General features: G+C 48.0%; 1 protein-coding gene across 4 annotated transcripts in view; it reads left to right on the top strand.

Annotated features, from left to right (window-relative positions):
- PRICKLE2 (prickle planar cell polarity protein 2) overlaps positions 1–21,334 on the top strand; it is a 104,522-nt gene that overhangs the window by 69,843 nt on the left and 13,345 nt on the right. For 3 of the 4 annotated variants that reach the window (XM_034065983.1, XM_034065985.1, XM_034065984.1), the window contains 5 exons: positions 4,521–4,704; positions 16,141–16,254; positions 18,142–18,279; positions 19,149–19,352; positions 20,801–20,987. In XM_034065983.1, coding sequence (XP_033921874.1) covers positions 4,521–4,704; positions 16,141–16,254; positions 18,142–18,279; positions 19,149–19,352; positions 20,801–20,987 — 827 coding nt within the window. Of the gene's footprint in view, positions 1–4,520; positions 4,705–15,892; positions 15,958–16,140; positions 16,255–18,141; positions 18,280–19,148; positions 19,353–20,800; positions 20,988–21,334 lie in introns of those variants that run through there. The other variant, XM_034065986.1, reaches the window with a different exon arrangement.

The raw sequence follows: 21,334 nt of genomic DNA, 5'->3' as shown, positions 1-21,334 counted from the left end.
GAAGTCAATTCAAGGCAGGCTCCTTTCCAGCTAAATCTGACACCAGGAAATGTTCTTGTTCTCCTCATTTGCTTCCTGCCATCCTGGCCCCGCTGCAGGGCAGCTCCATGCAGTGGTCCCCATCCTGTGCCTCCTGCAGCAGCATGGCTGATGGCTGGTTCCCTCACTTCTTTCCATAAGCTGCTCCACACCTCTTTTTTTTTACCCTGCATGCCTGAAGGTGATAATGCTGGCAGCAATCATTGCTTCATTGGGAAATGCAACATCAATGGGTTTCTCCTCGACAGCCCTCAGTTCCTCAAGTGATGCTCTAGGATGTTGCTTTTAGCAACAGCACCAAAGTATCTCCAGCTTTGTGTCCTCCCCAGTGCTGGAGACCTCTCCTAATCACCAGGGGAAGTACTTCCCTGGAATGAGCTTGCAAACCCTTCTTCAACATAAGAAGGACATGGGCCTGTTAGAGCATGTCCAGAGGAGGCCACAAAGATGCTCCAAGGGCTGGAGCAGCTCTGCTCTGGACATGGGCTGAAAGAGTTGGGGTTGTTCAGCCTGGAGAAGGCTTTGGGGAGACTTTAGAGCATCTCCCAGTGCCTAAAGGGGCTATGAGATCTGGGCTTTGGAGAAGGGCCTCGAGTGACAGGACAAGGGTAACGGCTTTAACCTGCCAGAACAGGGGAGACTGAGATGAGCTCTTAGGCAGCTCTTCCCTGTGAGGGTGCTGAGGTGCTGGCACAGGGTGCCCAGAGAAGCTGTGGCTGCCCCATCCCTGGCAGTGTTCAAGGCCAGGTTGGACACAGGGGCTTGGAGCAACCTGCTCTAGTGGAAGGTGTCCCTGCCCATGGCAGGGGGCCAGAACTGGGTGAGCTTTGAGGTCCCTCCCATCCCAAACCAGGCGGGCATTCTCTGTAATGAGAGAAAGGCTCAAGAATGAAGACGGGATTTCCAGAGAGTGGTTTGTGTTGGTTTTTTCTTGCCTAAAAAAAACAAACAGCAAAGCTGCCCACACTCTTCTCAAGTTGTATGGGGCTCCTAGGCCCCACCAGCAGCTGAAGTCATTGTTGATGAAGTTTGGTGTTGGTTAGGCGAGGCTGTGTCTGTCCAGAGCCAAGCTAGCAGGTTTCACTTCACAGGACATGCCACTCTACCTGGGCTGTGGCTCCCTTTATATGGTAAGGAATGCAGCACACTGAGCGTCACCAGGCTCCAGCGCTCTTCCCACAAGTAACAAGGGAATAAGTAATGAGACGTTGCTGGCAGGAGCAGCCGGACATGCTGCTGACCATGGCCCTGTTTCCTCTCCAACCCACCTTTGCTTCCTCCAACCCACCAGCTCTCCATCATAGCACCAGCACCTACAGCACATGGTCGCTTGCAGCATCTGTGTGCATGGCCAAGCGCTGGCATGTGCATCATCTCACTTTATCCCGCTCTGTTCTAAGTGCATTGGGGGGATGCTGCTTTTTCAATTTCATCTCACGTTTGAAATGTATATTTTTATATTAAGTTTTTACTGCAGGGAATTATTTTTAATTATAGCGAGCTGGAAGATGATAAAATAAAGTTGAGTAAGTGAGACCTATGTGAAGAAGTCATGGAAACCATATGACAGAAGTGGAAAGACACTCTTAGGACACTGAGTATTGTTCCCATGAAATTATATATCCTAATGTAAAGAAAATAGTTATAATTAAAGCTGTTAATCTTCTGCATTTAATGAGGGGAAAGGAAGAGAACTGAATGTCTCAGGGGCAAGATCTTGATGTTTGTGAAGTTTGCCCAGGGAGGTGGCAAAACCCCGTGCCTGGAGATGCTCGGTGTTTAATGGTGCAGAGTTTTTACAGAGCCTGTGGCCCTGCATGGGAACATCGCTGATGAGTAGACAGGCTATGTGTGTCCTTTTCATCCTTTGCTCTTCTGACCAGGAGAAGCTATCCGCTGGTGGTACCCACTTGCTTGGATGGGGCAGGGGTAAATCAGCTTCCTGATCCAGTTCTTGCACTCCTGGCTGTATGTGGTGTGAGCTGTAGGATGGTGGTTGTGTGGGTTCTGATTGATCATACACCTCACCTATTAATTCTTTTTGTTTAACTCCATTGCTTAAGTCCTTGAGATAGTTGATTTATATCATAGAATCATAGAATAGTTAGGGTTGGAAAGGACCTTAAGATCATCTAGTTCCAGCCCCCCTGCCATGGGCAGGGACACCTCACACTAGACCATGGCACCCAAGGCTTCATCCAACCTGGTCTTGAACACTGCCAGGGATGGAGCATTCACCACCTCCCTGGGCAACCCATTCCAGTGCCTCACCACCCTAACAGTAAAGAATTTCTTCCTTATATACGGTCTAAACCTCTGCTGTTTTAACCCGTTACCCCTTGTCCTGTCACTACAGTCCCCAATGAATAGTCCCTCCCCAGCATCCCTATTGGCCCCCTTCAGATACTGGAAGGCTTCTCTTCTCCAGGCTGAACAGCCCCAGCTTTCTCAGCCTGTCTTCATATGGGAGGTGCTTCAGTCCCTGATCATCCTCGTGGCCTCCTCTGGACTTGTTCCAACAGTTCCATGTCCTTTTTATGTTGAGGACACCAGAGCTGCACACAGCACTCCAGGTGAGGTCTCATGAGATTAAAAGCCAAGACCTCCAATGCTCTCCTGCCATCTTCCATCTCTTGGAGGCAGATGTGTCTGGAGTGGGGAGGAGGGAGAAAGGTGTGGTCTGGCTTTTTCCCCATCAACCTTGCTTGTGCTCCTGGCTATCTGAGTATTGATTGTTGGGTTTGTTTCTCTTTGAAGCTTGTGACTGATATCCTGAAAACTAAAATTTAACTAAGAAGGCCTAAATCTTCTTAGAGTAACTATCTCCAATGAACCTGGAGCTCTGGAGCTATTAATTATTCTTAGCATCTTGTTGCATATTGAGCCTGCTTCGCATCGTATTGCTAAATGAGATGGAAACAGCAAAGGAGCGAGCAGCTTTGGTGAGGCAGAGAGCCCTTGCACGGTAGCTGATTAATTAAAGTATTCACATGAAATGGTGCCTTGGTTATTTCTTAAGGTAACAGCCAGAGGCGATGCTGAGACTCTGACTGGACACAAACCAGACACGAGGGGTGCGTGGGGGTCGCAGTGTGGTTTAGATCTGATGAAAGGCAGGAAATGGGAAAATCTGGCAAATCTCCCTGGCTTGACTTAACGGAGCCTCTTGACTTTTGCTAGAGTGCATTTTTTGTGCTGCAGTGGCCAAATGGAAAGTTAGACTTGAATCTGGGTCTGAGCACTGGTATGCTTAGCTGGCTTGGATGCAGTGGTGAAAAAGAAGGGAAGGTATTTGAAAATCACAGCCCCTGGTTGTTTAACTGTTGCTGCCTTATACATTTCTTCACTTTACCTTATATCTGCAATGACAATGGTAATTTGTCCCTTGATTTTTGTGTGGTACCTTTTGATTTCTGAGATGTCTCTTTTCTGCTACCCAAGTGAAACCGTATCTCGTTCCTCATAAGTCGGTGGTGTTTCATTAGCGCAAATTAATTCAGAATCCTGTGTGGTTACTTTAAAATAGATACCATTGACCCATATTGTGGGAGAGCATTGTGTTTTATAATAGAAACCAATTTATCAGTGTTCTCTTTAACCTCTTTTTTGTGGGGCTGGGTAATGTTTTTAGCCTGGTTAGTCATTTGCTGTGAAGGAAGGTGAAGGGGTGCAACGTCCTTGCAGCCCTTCAGATACATGCTCAGGTTCAAGCCCATGAAGAAAACCCCTATGAAGCATCAGCTGCAAGAGGGGACCCTTAAAGGAAGTGCTGAAAAGTGATATTTGCAGTGAATTAGGTTAACGGCTGTTAAATTGCAACCTGTGGCCTGTTCTTTCAGTTTTTTGTGCTTTCCCCCTCCCCACCCAGCTCTCAGGCAGCATTCAACCTGGTGTGCTGCTGAGCCAGGCGGTTAAGATGCTGTTGTAGTGTGACTGTGGTTTTTGTAGCCTCCCTTAATTTAATTTAGCTTTATATGTTCAGACTATAATCAATTTTTATGCTACTTTAATAAGCAAATTTATGCTATCAGCATGCTAAAGGGACTTGCCATTCACGGTTTCTCAGTCAAACCACCATTTTCTGTATTAGAGAAATGCTCAGCTGTCCTAAATCTGGGAAATGCTCAGCAATTATTGGCTGACATGGTGATCTGCACCAGGAGGGCATGTGGCCCTTGCCCATACTGGCCCCTGGAAATGCTCATCATGGTGCAGTGAAGGGAAGAGCAATTACATATCCCTAAACATTGGGCAGCCTGACTCAGCTTGATTGCCAAGTGTTGTTACAGCAAATATGGACTTTTATTTCCTCCTTGTAAGAGAGACAAATCCTGCATTAGAAAGTGCCTGAGCATAAAAAAGGGTTGAGTTTAGGATCTGCAAGCCAGCTGCTGGCTACTAAAGCAGGAATTGCTTTGCTGTCTTATTTCAAGCGCAACTCACTGGGGCATCTCTTATTTTCCTCTCTCCTCACCTTGCAGGAAGATTTGCCTTCACTGTAAGTGCTCCCAGGAAGAGCACATTGTAACAGTTATGCCTCTGGAGATGGAGAAGACCGTCACAAAGCTCATGTTTGACTTCCAGAGGAACTCGACTTCTGATGACGACTCGGGCTGTGCCTTGGAAGAGTATGCATGGGTCCCCCCTGGCCTGAAGCCAGAGCAGGTAAAGCTGACACCACCCAGCTGTAACAACCAGAAATAAACTGGTTTAATATGCTTTTTGGAAATAGGTGCCCTGATTTTTCTCTAAGGGGGCAAACGCTCGTTTCATCTGGCTCTTTCTGGGTGCACTATGGAGACTCACAGAGACAGGTTTGGTCTGAATGCACAAATGGAACAAAATAGGGATGCAATCCTTGCAGGACTTGTGGTTTTCTGCGTGTGTAGATGTAATTGGTACTTGAGAGTGGGGAAACAAAATAATTCCAGGGTGACATTTGTTGCGGCTGTGCAAGGGAATGAGGACAGGTGTACCTACTACTGCTTCACTGGAGAAAAATGTGGTGGGACTCCAGTGTTCCCCACGGACTCGGTGCTTGTGTTCTGCTCTCCTGACCACTCCGTTCTGCAATCAGTGCTGGGCAGACAGTCAAAGCTGGTAAAAGACACAACAAACCAAAATCTTTGGGATTGGCTTTTTCAAGCATAGTGTTTGTGCCTTACTGGAAGGAATTGCTCAAATCATTCAGGTCTCTCAGAACAGGAATTGAGCAGGATGGATTAGACCTCAGCATGCTGTCTGTGCAGAGCGCGCATTGATTTCTGCTCTTTGCAGTTTACATGATTCGCTTGCTTTTTATGCTGATTTTTTTATGTGTTCGTCTCAGAACTTAATTTGCAGAGGAGATTGCAAAATGAGCTTAGTCTTGATAATTGCTATGGCAATCATTTTAAACTGTGTAAGGAGGCTGGGAGAGGGTGGAATGCTTTCATTCTTACTGGTGTAGTTGCTGTCCTTAAATATTGTGTTTTCCTGAGCTTTTATTCAGAAGGGTTTAGGCATTTCCTGAAATATTTTGGCACCACCCGTAGGCTGTAAATACTATCTGTCTGATTAGAGAAAATCCAGTTGTTTGGTGGTTTGGTTTTTCTCTGCTTGTCTTTACAAGCCTTCCTCAGTGTTTGTTTAAAACTGCACAGCACTATGTGTTTCATTTGGTGCCATCCAACCATGCAAATCAGGCAGCAGCCTTGTTTTCTGTCACATTCCTTATGTCAGAGGCTCCCTTTGTGCCTCCCAGGAGGTAGGTACAAGACATGGTGTATGGAGAGATGCAGATGGTGCTGAAGTAGCTCTGCTGGTCCTTCATGCTGTGGGGGATGAACCAGTTGGTTTTCAGGAGTCTGGTAGGAGGACCATACCCATGCTGGTGCCACCTGCGCTGAGCATCACCTTCTGTCCAGGCATGTCGGTGGCTTCTGGAGCCCAAGTTGGCCCATGCCTCTGTAGCTTTGGGCGGACATACTGGCATTTAGTGCCAGGTGGCACCTGACCAGGTAGACATGGTTGCTGTTGAGTCCAGCATGACATGGACAGCAATTTAAACCCAATTCTAGCATGGTGATGACAAATTCCAGAAGATGTGGACGCTTCTTTGATCCCTCTGGTGCCTTTTAAGAAATAGCATGCTGTGAGGGAGTTTGGGATGCTCAGGAGCAAATAAAAGTCCATTAGCTCCAGCAGTCGGTACTCATGTCTCATGCATTACTCAGGTTAATGTATTTTTAGGTTCTTCCAGCATCTGTTCCTTGCAGAGGTCATGGTGCTCCTCAGTTACCTGCTTTCTAATTACACTCCTCTGTCTGCCTTGCTGAGCCTTTTAGCAGATTTGCCACTTCAGAGCTGTTTCTAATCACTATGGAGATGAAGAAGAGCCATAAGCAGAGCCGAAGACAGGCACTCGGATCCTTCAAGCATAGCTCATCCAACAGCCTTTTTGGGACCTTTCAGGCATCAGATGAGCCACTAAGGAGACAAAAGCGAGGTGTGACTTCTCTGGGCTGTGAAAGAGCCATGATGCAGGGCTCAGGGGTGTTCCCTGGTGAAGACCACCATGAATTTCTATGGGAGTTACCCCATGCACGGCTGGGAGGTGCCCTGGGATGCGGGAGGATGTCCTTTGCCTCCTGCAGGAGTATGAGGTACTTCTGCAGTGACTTACTGGAGCAAGGCTCCAGATAGATGAGGGGCTTTCTAGTGGATGAGCCCGGTGTGCATATAGGATGTGGAGCCTCTGAAAGGCTGATGTGTGCTGTGGAGCAGGTGTTGGGCTCTGCTCTGGCTGACGACACTGCTGTCGGCCTGGGCTGGAAATACAGATTTGCTGCCACTGATTTTTATTTTTTTTTCTCTGCCTTCCACTGTTTTGCTGTTGCATTTCTTTGACATGAAACAGATGAAATGAAACAACTTTTTTTTTCTGCAATATTCTAGTTTATTAAAATCTCTACACAGCATATGAGCTGGGGACGGAAGTGGTCCCCAGAAAGCCTAACGCAGTTTTCTTATTATGTTTGGACAACAGCATTCCGACTTCACTGTTCTTGGGAGACAGTGTTCATGTGTCACTCAAAGCAGCAATTTACAGAGTATCGGGGAGAAGCTGGCCAGCAAACGTGACATTAGTTTTTGGCTGTGTCAATTGGTGATTTCAGAATTCGGAGAGTCCCTCCAATCCAGAGCTTAAATTATTAAGTATAATCTAAAGGGGAATCAGCTCAAACCTACAAGGTCTCAGTGGATTCCTGGAGACTAATTCAGGCATCATCTGGTCTGTGGTACATGTCAACTCTTTGAAAATCATGTTGGTTACTTAATGTCCACTCCTGAAGAGAAAACAAAGCATTGGTTCAGTGTTCAAACACAGCATTGACGAACAGAGCCAGAAGTTATCCCTTATGGCTCATCAATGTGCAAAACTACAAAATGCTTTACACAACAGCCATAAATATTATATATTTCTAAATATGTTTATAACACAGGGATAGAGATTGTAATATAAAAAAATGTAATGTCACTGCATGAGGTATGGTAAAAATTCATCTGGAGAAGTGGCTCAAATTTATGACATCTCTGGTCGATAAAGAGGGGTATAAACTGGAAGGAGGCTGGAAATGTTTCATTGTGGAGCCTAGAAGAGCTTTGTTTGTTCAGCCTAGCAAATCGAAGGGTTATGATCAATCCCTGTGCGTTAGAGTAGGAACAGCAGTTATTCAAGCTCCAACTTTGGCACAAGAACATAGATATAAACTGGCTCCAAATGCATTCAGGCAGGAAATTGGAAGAGGTTTCAAACCATCAGAGGTGTAAGGCTCAGCGGCAACCTGCCAACAGGGAGAGCGACGGGTAAAAACCCAGCACTGAGCTCCATAAATTACAACATGATTAGAAAATGTGGTTTCTTGTAATAGCAGTCACTACATGGGATGGCCAAGAGGCTCCTGTGGGCTCTATTCCCACTTGGATTGGACCTCAATGAGAAGTTGTCTCATGCAGAAGAGGGACTTCTCTTCTGGAAGGTACGGATGCAGATGGGAATGGGAGAGATGGCTGTATGGGAGAGGAAGCAGACATTCAGGACGTGGGCTTTGACAAATGCTCTTTTTTCCTGCCTGCTATTTGATGGCCAGATGAAGAAATAAGTGTGAAAGTCTTGCACTGGGCAGACACCAGGAGAAACATATCCTTAGCAAAGCAAAATCCCAGACCTGGCTGCAAATGCAGGGGAAGGCAACTTCAGGAGCCAGTTTGTCTGCTGGGGCTGGCAGCCCAACAGCTGATCCTCCTTCCACAGACATAAGTTTGAGTGCAGATGCTTAAAAATAAGTACCTTTAAGATGTGTTTTTCACATTCTTAGGCAAGGCATATGTAAATACATGTGAATGTGTAGCCTTGGAATCCTGGGGCCTGTGGCTTGGAGAAATCCAACGGGGTTAGAACATGCCAGCTTGAATTTCAGAATACAAGGGATTTTTGAGGATTTCTGTCTTTATTGCGTCTCAATAATAGGAGCAGCTGGTTATAGCCACAGATTTCCAATGAAACAAAAGATGGGGCTCCACTTCAGCTGTGGTGTGGCTTTCTGTATAGCTCTGTCATGCCAACATTCAAGACCCTTGTATGTGCTGTAAGAACTTCATTTGCTCTGGTTGTCAGCACAGTTGCTCTGATCAAGTCCCTTAAAAAGTTATGAAAGTCTCATCTGAGCTAAAATTAGTAGCATGAAGGCTCAGGGACTATTTTTCTCTAAGGCAAACATTAGAGCTTGGACCTCAAGAACTTTGCAGAATGGTGTGAAGCTCGTAGCTGTCGTAGGGAATTTATTCAGGGTCTAACGTACATGTTGATTCCTGTCCTGGATCTTTTGCAAAACCTTTAGCAAGGGGTTGAGTTATAAAACCTGCAGGCTTCATCAGTTGCTGTTCAGGTCACAAAGTGGGGAAGGGAGAGAGGAGGTGAATCTACATGGAACATGCATTAGCACCTTACCTAAAGATACCCATTTTCACCACCTTGGTGTGGTAGAAAGTACAGTATCTGGGCCAGTCATCTCTGGGGGATGTGTACCTCAGTTATGCCTATTTGTCAAGGTCAAGTGCATTTTACCTTCTCTTCCTTTCTTGAGCCCTTTAAGTTCAACAAACTGTTTCACTCCACCAGAGATTAAAGCAAGGAAGTAACCCTGTGCTCCAAGCCTGCGTAGTAAATGGGAAGCAGATAAGCTAATTTATGGCTTCATGAAAATCTTCCTTGATAGATCCTGATTTGGAGAGCACAGTGGGTACGAAGCTGAGGGTACTGAAAAGGAGCTGTAGCTCATGTACACCGGTGCCAGAAGCTGCAGCTGCCTCTCACTCTGCCCCCTTGCACACATACACCCATACAAGCTGTGGTATTTTACCCAAACCCTGCGTTTCAGCACATTTTTCAAAGCTCTCCAATTTCACCTTGAGGTAGGGGTGAGTCCATCACCTCCCGGGTGAACTCTTTGAGTATCTAAATAGCCCGGCAGTTAGCGACTCTTATTTCAAGGCTGGAGCTTTCTAATCCAGCCTCCAGGCACAGGACTGTGTGGAATGCTTCCCAGCTGGATGGAGCAGCAATCCCGCACATGAAATGCTTTTTCAATGTGCAGTCCCAGTGCTGCTTTACTTGGGGGCAGCCAGGGTGGGTTTGAAGATCCTAGAGCTATTTTCTCTGCCCTGGAGCAGAGCAGATGGAGGAGGTGTGAGTGCATCCCATGCTGCAAAATAACCCCCGTGGCAAAACTGTGTGTCTGTATCCTGGGTGTTTTCCTAGTCATGGTGAGCCAATGTAAAAATTATTTAATCCTTGAACAATTAATTATTGGAGAGAGAATCAGCTTCAGTTGGTGGGACATGGAAACAAAACCACTCACCCGATGTGGTTTGTTCAGTTCTGAAGTAGCTGTGTTGGTGATCAGCAGAGGTAAGAGGCAGGGAATGAGCAGGGAGTGGAAAACAGATAAACCCTGGACTACACCATATAAATGTTCAAGGCCAGGTTGGACAGGACTTGGAGCAACCTGGGCTAGTGAAAGGTGTCCCTGCCCATGGCAGGGAGCTGGAACTGAATGAGCTTTAAGGCCATTTACAACCCAAACCAGTCTGTGATGCAGGTGAACTTGTCCTGGAGCTTTATTCCAGTGTATAGATACAGCTTTTCCTGGTTGTGCTGTTATTCTAGTATGCTACCCCTGGCCTTACCAGCGCAAGAACAGTTCAAGTGGCAAACCCAGGGGAATTATCAGCTCTGGTCAATACAGCAGATGATCATTATAATTGCTCATTCTCCAGGGGACTGTGAGGGGTGCGACTGCCAATCAGTACCTCACAGCACAAAGGCCACTCTCAGATGCTTTTGAAGACACTTGTTTCTGGCTCCTTTTAATCCAAATTCAATTTCTGCCTAAAAAAGAAAAATGATGGCGTGCGCTTTGACAAGTCTAAAACTTGTGGATGTACGGCCTTCATTCAAATACTGTTCTTTGATGCCAGCAGGAAGCAGTGTTTCTGTGGGATCTCTTACAGACCCAGAACTGCTCCAAAGGCTTGGCACAAATGGATGTCAACTGGTGAGCAGCAACGCTCAAACAACGCAGCTGCCATTAGCCGTGGGAGAGAAGTGCGAGGAGAGCTGCAAGAGCATGCCAGAACAAATAGCGCTTAGGAAAATGGTTTTTCATTTGTTCCCTGCCTTTGTCCCTGCAACTCAGGAGCGGGTTTCCAAGAACAAACCCAGCACTGTGGGGCACTGGACCGCCTAGCACCGGGGGTGCATCCACCTCCCACTGCTGCATGCTGGCACATGGGAATGTTCATGGATCTGGGGGTGCTAAGAGTCTGCTCCCAACCAGGGCTGCGGGGTCTGGAGGGGACCCTGGTCCCTCTCAGGATGCATGCCTGGCTGTGACCCTGCGCTTAGCAACCCCAGCCAGCAGTTCCCATTCTCTTCTCTGTTTCAGACCATCTGGCCTTGCTGCAAGGATTGTTTTGCTTCAAGAAATAAGTAAGGGCTTTGTATGCCAATAGCCACAGACAAGGAAGACGTGCCAGACTGGGGCCAAAGCACACTAAACCCATTTTCCAATTTTACATGTGCTGTCATCTGTGGAGCTCATGTATGAGCCTACGTGTACAACCACGTGCAGCATAGAGAGGGTTATTTGCATGTGGCTCATTCAGGTATTTTCCTGTCTGCTTTTCCAAGGGCGGCCAGCAGGAGTGAGAGACATACCAAACACACTGTTTCTCTGTCAATTCTAAGCACTTGGTGTAAAAGATCATTTAATGCCTGATGTGTCATTCAAAAGCCAACACTGGGGAGGAGCAGGCGAGCTGCAGGAGAAGCCTTGCTCACCCGGGCCAGCACAGGCTTGTCAAGCCGCTGGCCGCCTTCCTCCTCCTGCAGACAAAGCTCATGGGAGCTCACAAGCAGCGAGACAGGGATGGAGCCATGAGTGAGCACAAGCTCATGGTGCTGTACCACTGTGGTACATCCCTGGGTGGGATGGGATGCGCTGGGCTGCTGCGCATGGTCCCAGGAGAAGCAATGCTGTCCTGGGCATTGGGGAATGCTGGCATGCGTGGGTTGTGAACCAACTCCACTGGGTGTGATAGTTTGCTGTGCCTAAGCAGCGGCTGACCCACCATGGTCCCCTTTCTGGTGACGCCCGTGTTCAGGCACTCTGCTGCACACAGGTCAGCACATACTGCTCTCAGTGGGCATTTTAGAGCTGGTTTTGCAGTTTGTTTTCATGAAAGCCAGATGGGATTGCCCAGCTGGATGTGCTGGAGATGTTATAGCTGAGCAAGTCAGCACCCATCAGCTGAGCCACGCCAGGACACCATGTGCTCCTTTGTAGCCCATCCCAGTGGTACAGTCATCCCAAACAGCCAGGTTTGGTGGGTGCTTTTGGTCAGTGTTGTACTAGGGGTGAGTACAGCCGAATGCTACATCCCAACAGTAATTTGTGGCATGAGAAACATATTTCTCCCATCTCCTTTAATTCATTGATCAAAGAGATCCTTCATCAATGGCTTAAACTCAAAGGTTGGTTGCAAACTTTTCCTTCTGGGACAGGGTGTAAGACTTCACTCACAAATATGCTCAGGTGGGTTTTGTCTTTGTCACCCGTGGGGCTGCCAGCAGAAGCTGCAGTCCTACCTTTATGGAGCAGGGGTAGGTTTGTTAACTGTCAAAGTTAAACTGAAAACACACCCCAAACCTAGGAAGACTGCAGAACATAAAGGCATTTGTAAACTTAATGTAATTACTTTCCGCAGTGCCTTTGAATAAAGTTGGCTCCACTTTAAAGACTTTTTCCTACCCTCATTTTACATTACGTTCTTTCCTTTCTCCTGGTTTCTTTCTTTCTTTAATTTCTGCCTTTCCCCTCCCTCTGCCCTCCCCGTTTAGCTCCAAGCAGCTGTTAACTTCCAAAATGTGTATTGGTTTTTGTTAGCAAAACTTGGTGTTTGGACACTTTCCTTTTGAAGGTGAGAATAACACCCTGGGAAGATGGATATCTGCTTTGTCAGTTCTCGTGGTGCAGAGCCTGTCCGAGTGCCTGGGAGATCTCCCCAGGGCAGGATGGGGCTTGCCTGGCTGTCCACAGCACCCACAGCCAGCCCGTCCCCATGGCATCTGGGGCCTCATGATGTTGTTTGAAGCCTTATTTTAACCCAGCCTGATGTTTTCCAGATTCCTCCGGGGTTTCTCCCATCCAGATGTTAGCAGAGGTCAGAGAGAAGAGGGGCAATGCAGGGAAGTTGAGGATGAAAGCCTGGCCTCACAAGTGTCTCCTGTGTGTTAATGATGCTTGCTAGGATAAGCATGGGCGGAGCAGATCTGTTGTGAGGGGAAGCAGCAGGATGTGGAGCTGCTGTGGTGTAAGACAGAACTATTTAATAATAAAACAGTTAAAGATACTGCACAATTTAGAAGGGAAATGTTATCCATCCTGGGTCATTGCCCCGCACTGTTTGCCTTATCTGCGTGCAGCTCATGTTGCATAGCCTGTAAGGTCAGTGAGGAGCCATCTGCTGGTGCTTGGGGGGTCTGGATCAGGCCCTTTGGCCCTGCATGGCTCGCTAGTTACAAAGGCTTGTGCGTGCTCTGGACCAGAGCTGGATGGAGGAAGAGTTGTTTTAGCAGAAAACACTGACCTTTTGTACAAAAGCAAAGTGCAGACTGAGCAGTTTTAGTTTTCCAGGAAATTAAAATTTTCTGTAGGCCTTTTCCCTGCAAAGCCAGATTGATCTGAGAATCCCCCTTTCCTTCGTTATGTTAACTAGTTCTTGAGCATCCCAACTGGGCTGTGCCAACCCAGCTGCCAGCTGCTTACCCGTGGAGTTGGGAATGCTGTCAGCAGCTGGCTGAGCACAGAGGCAAGGGACTATGGCAGCCTAAGACCCCAACCCTCAAAGGCTTGGTTCTCCCATCCACAGACTTGGGTGCATTGCATCAGGAATAGGTGATGGATGAGAGAGCATATCTGCACAAGTCTGGATTAATGTCAGCCCAGGGAAGTGGTGTCTTTCTGCTCTTTATCTGCACTGTGGCTGGACCTCTCAGGACAGGAGTGATTCTCCTGGTGCATCCCCCTGGTTCAGGTTTGTCCCCAGGTAGGACACATATGTAGAGGCAACAGCAGAGGAAGCCATTGAGAGGCATGACAAAAGGGTTTTCTCCCCATAATCTCTCCTGTGGATGCTGGTTGAGGACTGGCAGCAGCCTCCACTCCATCCCCTCCATGAGCACCCCTGCAGAAGTTCCCTTTGGCTGATGCAGATCCAAAGCAAACCCTTTCAGGTTATTTCAGGCAACAGAACACAGGTCGGAGCCTGTAATATTTATTTTGTTTTGCTTTTCAAACCAAATTGCCAATCCCTGCTGAGCCACGTTGCTGGTGTGATGGAAGCCAGTGCCCGCGGACCTGCTGAGACTAAATGGAAAACTTCCCAGCGGAAGCAGGAGAGCAGAGCTAGGCACGTACATCCCGCTGCGTTGGGCTCTGGGGAAGAACTCACATCCCTGCTTTTCGCCCAGGGTTGAGCGTCTTGCAGCTCGTTGCTTTAGGGACCAGAGCAGCGTGATGGAATTTGGCAGCTCTTCAAAACAAAGAAAAGTCATTTCTGGTCTTCGCCAACTTCAAGGACTCAGTGGGCAAAAAAATGCCATTGAAAGGAATAAAAACACAAACTAACCAACCTGAGTGCAGGGGAAGGTGAGCAGCCTGTGAGGAATTTGGCAGGAGAAGTCAGGAGGTGTCCATACCAGCTTGGAAGGCTCAGCATGGCAGCGTGGTAAGAGGTACGGCAGCCAGGGCATCACCAAGAGACTATCAGCTTCAAGCTCTGTTATGGACTAGCTGCATGAACTCATGGAGCTGATTTAACACCATTATGCTGCAAATAGTCCTTTCCAGCATCTATATTTGCTACCTCATGTAGTGTGTCATAAGAATTTAAGTGTATTTATTGTACTTTGATGTCCTTGGATGAAGGATGCTCTATAAATGCAAAGTAAGTAGTCTAATGTACGTAGCTTGTTGGGTTTTTTTTTAACATAACAAAGTACTTAGCAGCCTTTCTTTGGCAGTTTCAATAGCTGGTGGGTCTGTTTCTGCTGTGCCTTAGCAAAACAAACTTAGGGGTTTGAAGTGGTGTATGTTCAGCGTGTTCCTCAGCTTCGTGACACGAGCAGTTCCTTTGTCCTCAACCCTCCAGAGTTACTGGCAGAAATATGCTAAAAATCACCCTTTCTGCAAAACCTAATGATGGGGAAAGGTGAATGTTAGTTAGTTTGGGGTAACTGGGAATTGAGAAAAGCAACTGCAAGCAGTGGAACAGCTCTGAGTGAGACCAGGGAGTGAGCTGAATGCAGAGAAACTATTCCTGAATAGTGCCAAGTTTGGATATTTATTCTGGAATAAAAAATAATGTCTCGTTGAAGGTTACAGCAGCCTGCAAGCCCATGGCTGAGCTCCCCTGCCTGCCAGCCCTGCCCCTGTGTCCCCATATCTCCTACCCTTACAGGCACCTGTGGTGGCCTGTCATCCTGCAGATGCTGCTAGGGTTGTGTGGACAGAGAGCTTCTCTAGGGAAAGCCAGCTCAAGTGCTGCTTTCTACACAGGGGGAGGAAAAGCTGATCAGAAGCCACTGCAAAACATCATTTGGGAGAAGACCTGCGAAAGCTGCAGGCAGTGCAGCCGGTCTGAGATGAATTGCTGCAGTGTCTCAGAACCAAGGGAGCATCTCGGGGGGTTAATCTCACCACAGCAAAGGCAGAAAGCTGTGTGCACCAGGAAAACAGTTTGCATCTCTTTAGCCAAGTGCAGATTTAAGGAAGTCATCCAGCCCTCTGCTGCTGCCTGAGCATCGAGAGGCATCCAGGTCTGCCAAGCTGTCCCTTACCTTCTCCTGGTTCTTCCCAAGCCATCAACATCACCATTGCCATTTCAGAACTTATCCTTGGCCAGTGAGTCCCATCCTGGTGCCTGGTCCGGCCTTCGGGTGCACATCCCAGGTGTGGCAGTCAGAGGAGAGAACGCGCTGGGGTTCGGGGTGTGCTTCCTCTCTGTGCTGCCACCAGGCTCCTCCAGTGCCGTGCCCCACCACACTGCCTTTATAATAGCAGGATTTAATTACACCCTTCGAGACAAAAGAGAAAAAAAAATGAAGCCTCCCAACAGATTTTATCTGCTGTTTATTTCCACAAATTGCTACAGAAGAAAGCCCGGAGGGTTTTGATGGAGGTGGAGGCTGAGATAGCCAGCAACACGGAGGCTGCTGGGGCACAGCCTTTTTAACCTCCCCTGCTGAGGCAGGTGCCGACACATCCCCGCAGCCGGCAAAACATGCTAACGCTATGGAGGCTGACCGAGCAAACGGTAACAAGCTCTGCTGCTTCTTTTCTCCATGGGGAAAAGGCAATAGAACCAAAGGAAAGCATGGATGTGTTTTTCCTGCTCTTCATGGGGAAGACCTGCTGCCTGCTGGCTTCGGGGGTGGCTGGTGGCTGGGCTCAGGCTTGGCCAGGGAGCCCCACTGCAGTCCTTTCTCTTGCTCCATAGGTGCACCAGTACTACAGCTGCCTGCCTGAGGACAAGGTGCCCTATGTCAACAGCCCAGGAGAAAAGTCTCGCATAAAGCAGCTCTTGCACCAGCTGCCACCGCACGACAATGAGGTTAGTAGCCAGAAAGGGTCCTTGGACATCCCTCAGGGCTGCAGGTGGACAGGCACCTCCTGGGGTTGTTTGTAGTATTTGTCTCTTCTCAGCCCTTTCTGCTTTTTGGGTACATTTACTTGGAGTTTGGTCATGTTGCAATGTAAATGCTGTATTTACTCCCTGCTTCAATGAGTTGGAGGTGGGGAGGGAGTAGTTTGTTTCCAAAGTTAGCTTTTTTTAAATCATCTTTCTTCAGTTCTCTGAATTGAAAGCATTTTCTCAGCCTGCAGAGGCCAGAGCTGTGCTGTGAGTGGCTTGAAATGCTGTTGAGATCAGCTAGAGCCAGATCCAAAGCTGCCAAAGCCTTTCTCACAAATGCTGCTTCCGATTCACCTTGGGAATTGGAGTATATGTGCTGAGGAAGGGTTTCACTTGGGCTGAGCCTTATGAGCTGGGAGACCCTGGCAAGCTGGGTGTTGAGCCAAGACCAAAGTAAAGAAACCTTCACACATCTCACAAGACAGATGTGTGGCAGCAGAAAAGGTCCAGTCTTTGACATCCCATTCTCACCAGTGATAACGTTGGCCTCTGGTAGCCCATGAAATTTCCCTGTGTAAACAACAGAAAAAACCTATTTTCATGCTGCTTTCTGAAGAAACCGCTCTGGAAAGTACATGAGGTAACGTGTTTGATCTAGGTCCGATTTTAACGAGTTTGCCTGTGCGTGGCTGGGTGCCACAGGCACAGCGCGGCGCTGCTAGCACCAGGGGAACTCCAGGCACTGGGCAGGGGCTTCTTCCTGCACAGCCTCGAGCCCCAACCTGCCTGCCCACCTTCCTTGGCAGCCACTGAGAACCCATAGCCTCCAACAGGTGAAAATTGTAAGAGCAGATACACATGAACGCTGCTGCTGCAGCAGAGACTCATTGGAGGCACGAGTCTCCATGTGTTTAGTGCACATCGGCAGGGTTTGCTTCCAGTTTCGCCTCATGCTCAGTTTTGCTCCTTTGAAAATTCAAGGTGTGATAGGACAAGGGGTGATGGGTTCAGACTTAAACGGGGAAGTTCAGGTTGGATATAAGGAAGAAGTTCTTTACTGTGAGGGTGATGAGACACTGGAATAGGTTGTCCAAGGGAGTGGTAAATGCTCCATCCCTGGCAGTGTTCAAGGCCAGGTTGCATGGAGCCTTAAGATCTGTCTCACACTGACATGGTCTAGTGTGAGGTGTCCCTGCCCATGGCAGGGGGGTTGGAACTGGATGATGTTAAGGTACCTTCCAACCCAAACCATTCTGTGATTCTCTGTTGAGATGCAACCAGCCAAGAGCTAAGCAGAATTAAAATAGTCAGGAACAGCTCAGAGTTTTATAAGCTTTGGAAACGTTGCATCATTCATTGTTTGTATTATTTTATTTTACTTATTTCCTTGTTACCTTCCAGTGTAGAGGTTTGGCAAATGTGCAGACTTTACCCTATGCTGGAAGAATAGCTGGAGTTCCTAAATAGCTCCATCATTTGCACTGGGAAAAGGGCCTGTGCTCTTAAAATGCTAATTCAGTATTTTGAAGCTGTAAGACCTTTGTTATAAGGAGGCTGGTGGAGAAAGCATGGAAGCCATCTGTCTGATTGCTGATCTGGGTGGGATGCTGAGAACCCAACTTTCCGACAAGCTGAGCACCTGAAGAGCAACCTTCCTCCTGCCCCCTGTTCTCACCTCTGCCTCTTGATATGTTTTACCAAACCCTGCAATGACTGAAGCCCAGATAGCTGAGTTACTTCAGCCTTTCCCCAAGCCAAGGGCAGAGTTTGTTTCTGTATCCCCCATGCAGAGGTTTGCAGAGCCCCTGACCTGTGGATCACTGGCCAGGGACACCCGTAACACTGAGCATCACTGGTCTTTTTCAGGTCCGCTATTGCAATTCATTGGATGAGGAGGAGAAGAGGGAGCTCAAACTTTTCAGCAACCAAAGGAAGAGAGAAAATTTAGGGAGAGGCAATGTCCGGCCGTTCCCTGTAACCATGACGGGAGCCATCTGTGAGCAGGTGGGTAGTAACTAATGAACTGGTGCAAGTGGGGCAGCTTTTGTATCATCACTTAGGTGAAGCTCTCAGGAGTAGCACCCATCCCATGCTCGTCGTCAGCTATGAGCAGTGGGCTCCACTGGCGTGCATGCCAAGAGCACCGCACAATATTTCACGTGGAGGAGTAATTTCAGCTCCTGGCCTTGTGCAGCTGTTTGTATTCTGGCCACAACATGAGGGTGGAAAGAGATTGAGAGATACCAGAAAGGAGCTGTGAATTAGCACCTTCTGCTGCTGTGGTTGTTGAAAGGGGCTTGTTGGTGATGGACAGCAGTGAGCTCAACTGCTCCTTTGTAAACGCTAGGTTTTTGAGACCCCACCTGGAGTACTGCATCCAGCTCTGGGGCCCCAAACATAAGAAGGATACGGACCTGTTAGGGTGAGTCCAGAGGAGGCCACAAAGATGCTGCGAGAGCTGGAGCAGCTCTGCTATGGAGACAGGCTGAGAGAAGTGGGCTGGTTCAGCCTGAAGAAGGCTCAGGAGAGACCTTAGAGCAGATTCGAGTGCTTAAAGGGGCTGACAAGAAAGCTGGATGGGGCTTTTGGCAAGGGACAGGACAAGGGGAATGGTTTTAAACTGAAAGAGGGTGGATTTAGATTAGATAACAGGCAGAAGTTCTTCCCTATGAGGGTGGTGAGGCACTGCACAGGGTGCCCAGAGAAGCTGTCGCTGCCCCATCCCTGGCAGTGTTCAAGGCCAGGTTGGATGGGGCTTGGAGCAACCTGCTCTAGTCGAAGGTGTCCCTGTCCATGGCAAGGGATATGGCACTATATGACCTTTAGGTCCCTTCTAACTGAAACCATTCTACGATTCTGTGGTTTTCTGACAGTGTGGTGGCCAGATCAATGGAGGGGACATGGCTGTCTTTGCCTCTCGAGCGGGACATGGTGTTTGCTGGCACCCTCCCTGCTTCATCTGCAGCATCTGCAATGAGCTGCTGGTTGACCTGATCTACTTTTACCAAGATGGGAAGATCTACTGTGGCAGGCACCATGCCGAGTGCCTAAAGCCCCGCTGCGCTGCATGCGACGAGGTAAGAGCCAGCTCACCCTGGCTTCTGCCACATGCCGTGAGTACTTCCAGTAACTGCAGAGCCTTCGTGCCGCTGATTCTAGCCAGCTGTGTGTGGTGGTCCTCCCTCTCCCCTCTGTTCCCAGAGGAAGCTTCTGGTGGGATGAGTGCTGTGTTTCCTACAAGATGGTAGTGACTGAGTGAGCGCTGAGCTGAAGTAGGCTTTGAGTGAGGTGATTAATGGGCTAAAGGAAGCTGAACAAATGGAATAAAAAACTAATAGAGAGAACCGTACAGAGTTGCCTCTAAGCATTTCTCAAGTGTCAATCTCTGTTTAAAAAGCTGGTGAAGGAAATTGTTCTGGCTTTTAAAGTTATGAAAGCCATAGTGTGGAAAACCATATGTACTATAAAATACCATGTCCCCATCTATGCAAGCATGTAATAGTAAATATCCAAGGCTATAGGCACTTCAAATATAAAGAGCATTGACGTATGTATCCAATTAAATTTGTAGCATTACCAGTAAAAAAACAACTCCTAACCATTCAATTGGCCCTAGTTCTCTGTGGCTTAGGCTGGTAATTTTTTTCGTGTATTTTTTATCCCTGCAAATTCTCATATAAGTCTTTCATTCAGCTCCTTCTTTAATGCACATTTCTTCCCCTGAAACACTTGGTGCTAACTGTGAGAAAGAATAACTCAGAAGTAAGAGGAACTGCAGAGGAAAAGCTTTTGGTGTGACCTGTGCTGGGGCAGAGAGCCAGGGAGCAGAGCTGGGCCACTCCTTACTCCCCTGGCTTGGCTTTGAGAGTGGGGATGTAAAGCAGAGACAGCAAGAAAGCATCTGCTGAAAACATCTGAGATGGCTGCTTCACCAGCCCACACTTAACAGCACTCTGTGCCTCAGTTTTCCTGCTTGTATAATGGCTGTGATCATCTTTATTAGCACACAGGCTGAGGGAAGAGACAACAGTGAGGAGCCTTTTAGCTCTGTCTTGTCTCTCCTCCAGAAAGCTGCTACTTCTTGTGGTTTTGTTCATCATTTGTACTCGAGTCCCTGTTTCAGAGATGGGTAAATGTGTTTTAGTAAGTGGCTGCTCTGTTCTTCAAAAGCCCACCAGATCGATCGGTTGTATATAAGCGTGTTTATTACCCTGATCGACCCCTCCTGCTGATGGATGTGCTTAGGAGCACATTACTGTGAGCTCTGCCTTAACACTTCATAGTCCCTGCACTAACGTGGTCCTGAGGTATTTGCATTTTAATGGATTTCCTGAAGAAGTGATGGGGTGCCCCTGCAAGAACAGGAGTTTGCCATGCATCATGAGGGGGTTAGCTGTAAAAATGGGAGGCTGTATGAGCAAAGGGCACATCTGCTGTGCACAGGCAGGAGACAGGAAGGTTGCTGCCCACATCCCAAATCCCATTTCTAACCAACTCTGCTCCATATTTGTGTTTCCCTCCCCAGATCATTTTTGCTGATGAATGCACTGAGGCTGAAGGGCGGCACTGGCACATGAAGCACTTCTGCTGCTTTGAATGCGAGACGGTGCTGGGGGGGCAGAGGTATATCATGAAGGACGGCAGGCCCTACTGCTGCAGCTGCTTCGAGTCCCTTTATGCCGAGTACTGTGATACCTGCGCCCAGCACATTGGTAAGTGCCACTGTCCTGCAGCCTGTGATGTGGTTTCTAGCAAGAAGAGCTGTTGCAGTAAGTATTGACAGCAACCGGGGGCTGCAGGCAGGACTGCATGCCACCAGGGAGTTAGCACAGTAATCTATTTGGTTAAACCACTGCTTATCCCTTCTTGTTTCTTCTCTATCAGAGAGTAACCTCAGGAGCTATTGCAGCCACCGAAAGCTTTCTCTGATCTAATATAATGCATGCTTCGCTTCCTTTAAATCCCATTTTCCTGTGAAGAGCCTGGCTCTTCAACTCACAGATATTTCCCAGCCAAGCTTGCCAAAGGATCACATGAATTAACAAGCTACTGACAGGAA

The sequence above is a fragment of the Melopsittacus undulatus genome, chromosome 9, assembly GCF_012275295.1.
Source record: "Melopsittacus undulatus isolate bMelUnd1 chromosome 9, bMelUnd1.mat.Z, whole genome shotgun sequence".
In the NCBI taxonomy this organism is placed as follows: Eukaryota; Metazoa; Chordata; class Aves; order Psittaciformes; family Psittaculidae; genus Melopsittacus; species Melopsittacus undulatus.
The sequence above is the reverse complement of the archived record's forward strand: the minus strand, read 5'-3'. Positions and strand labels throughout refer to the sequence as shown.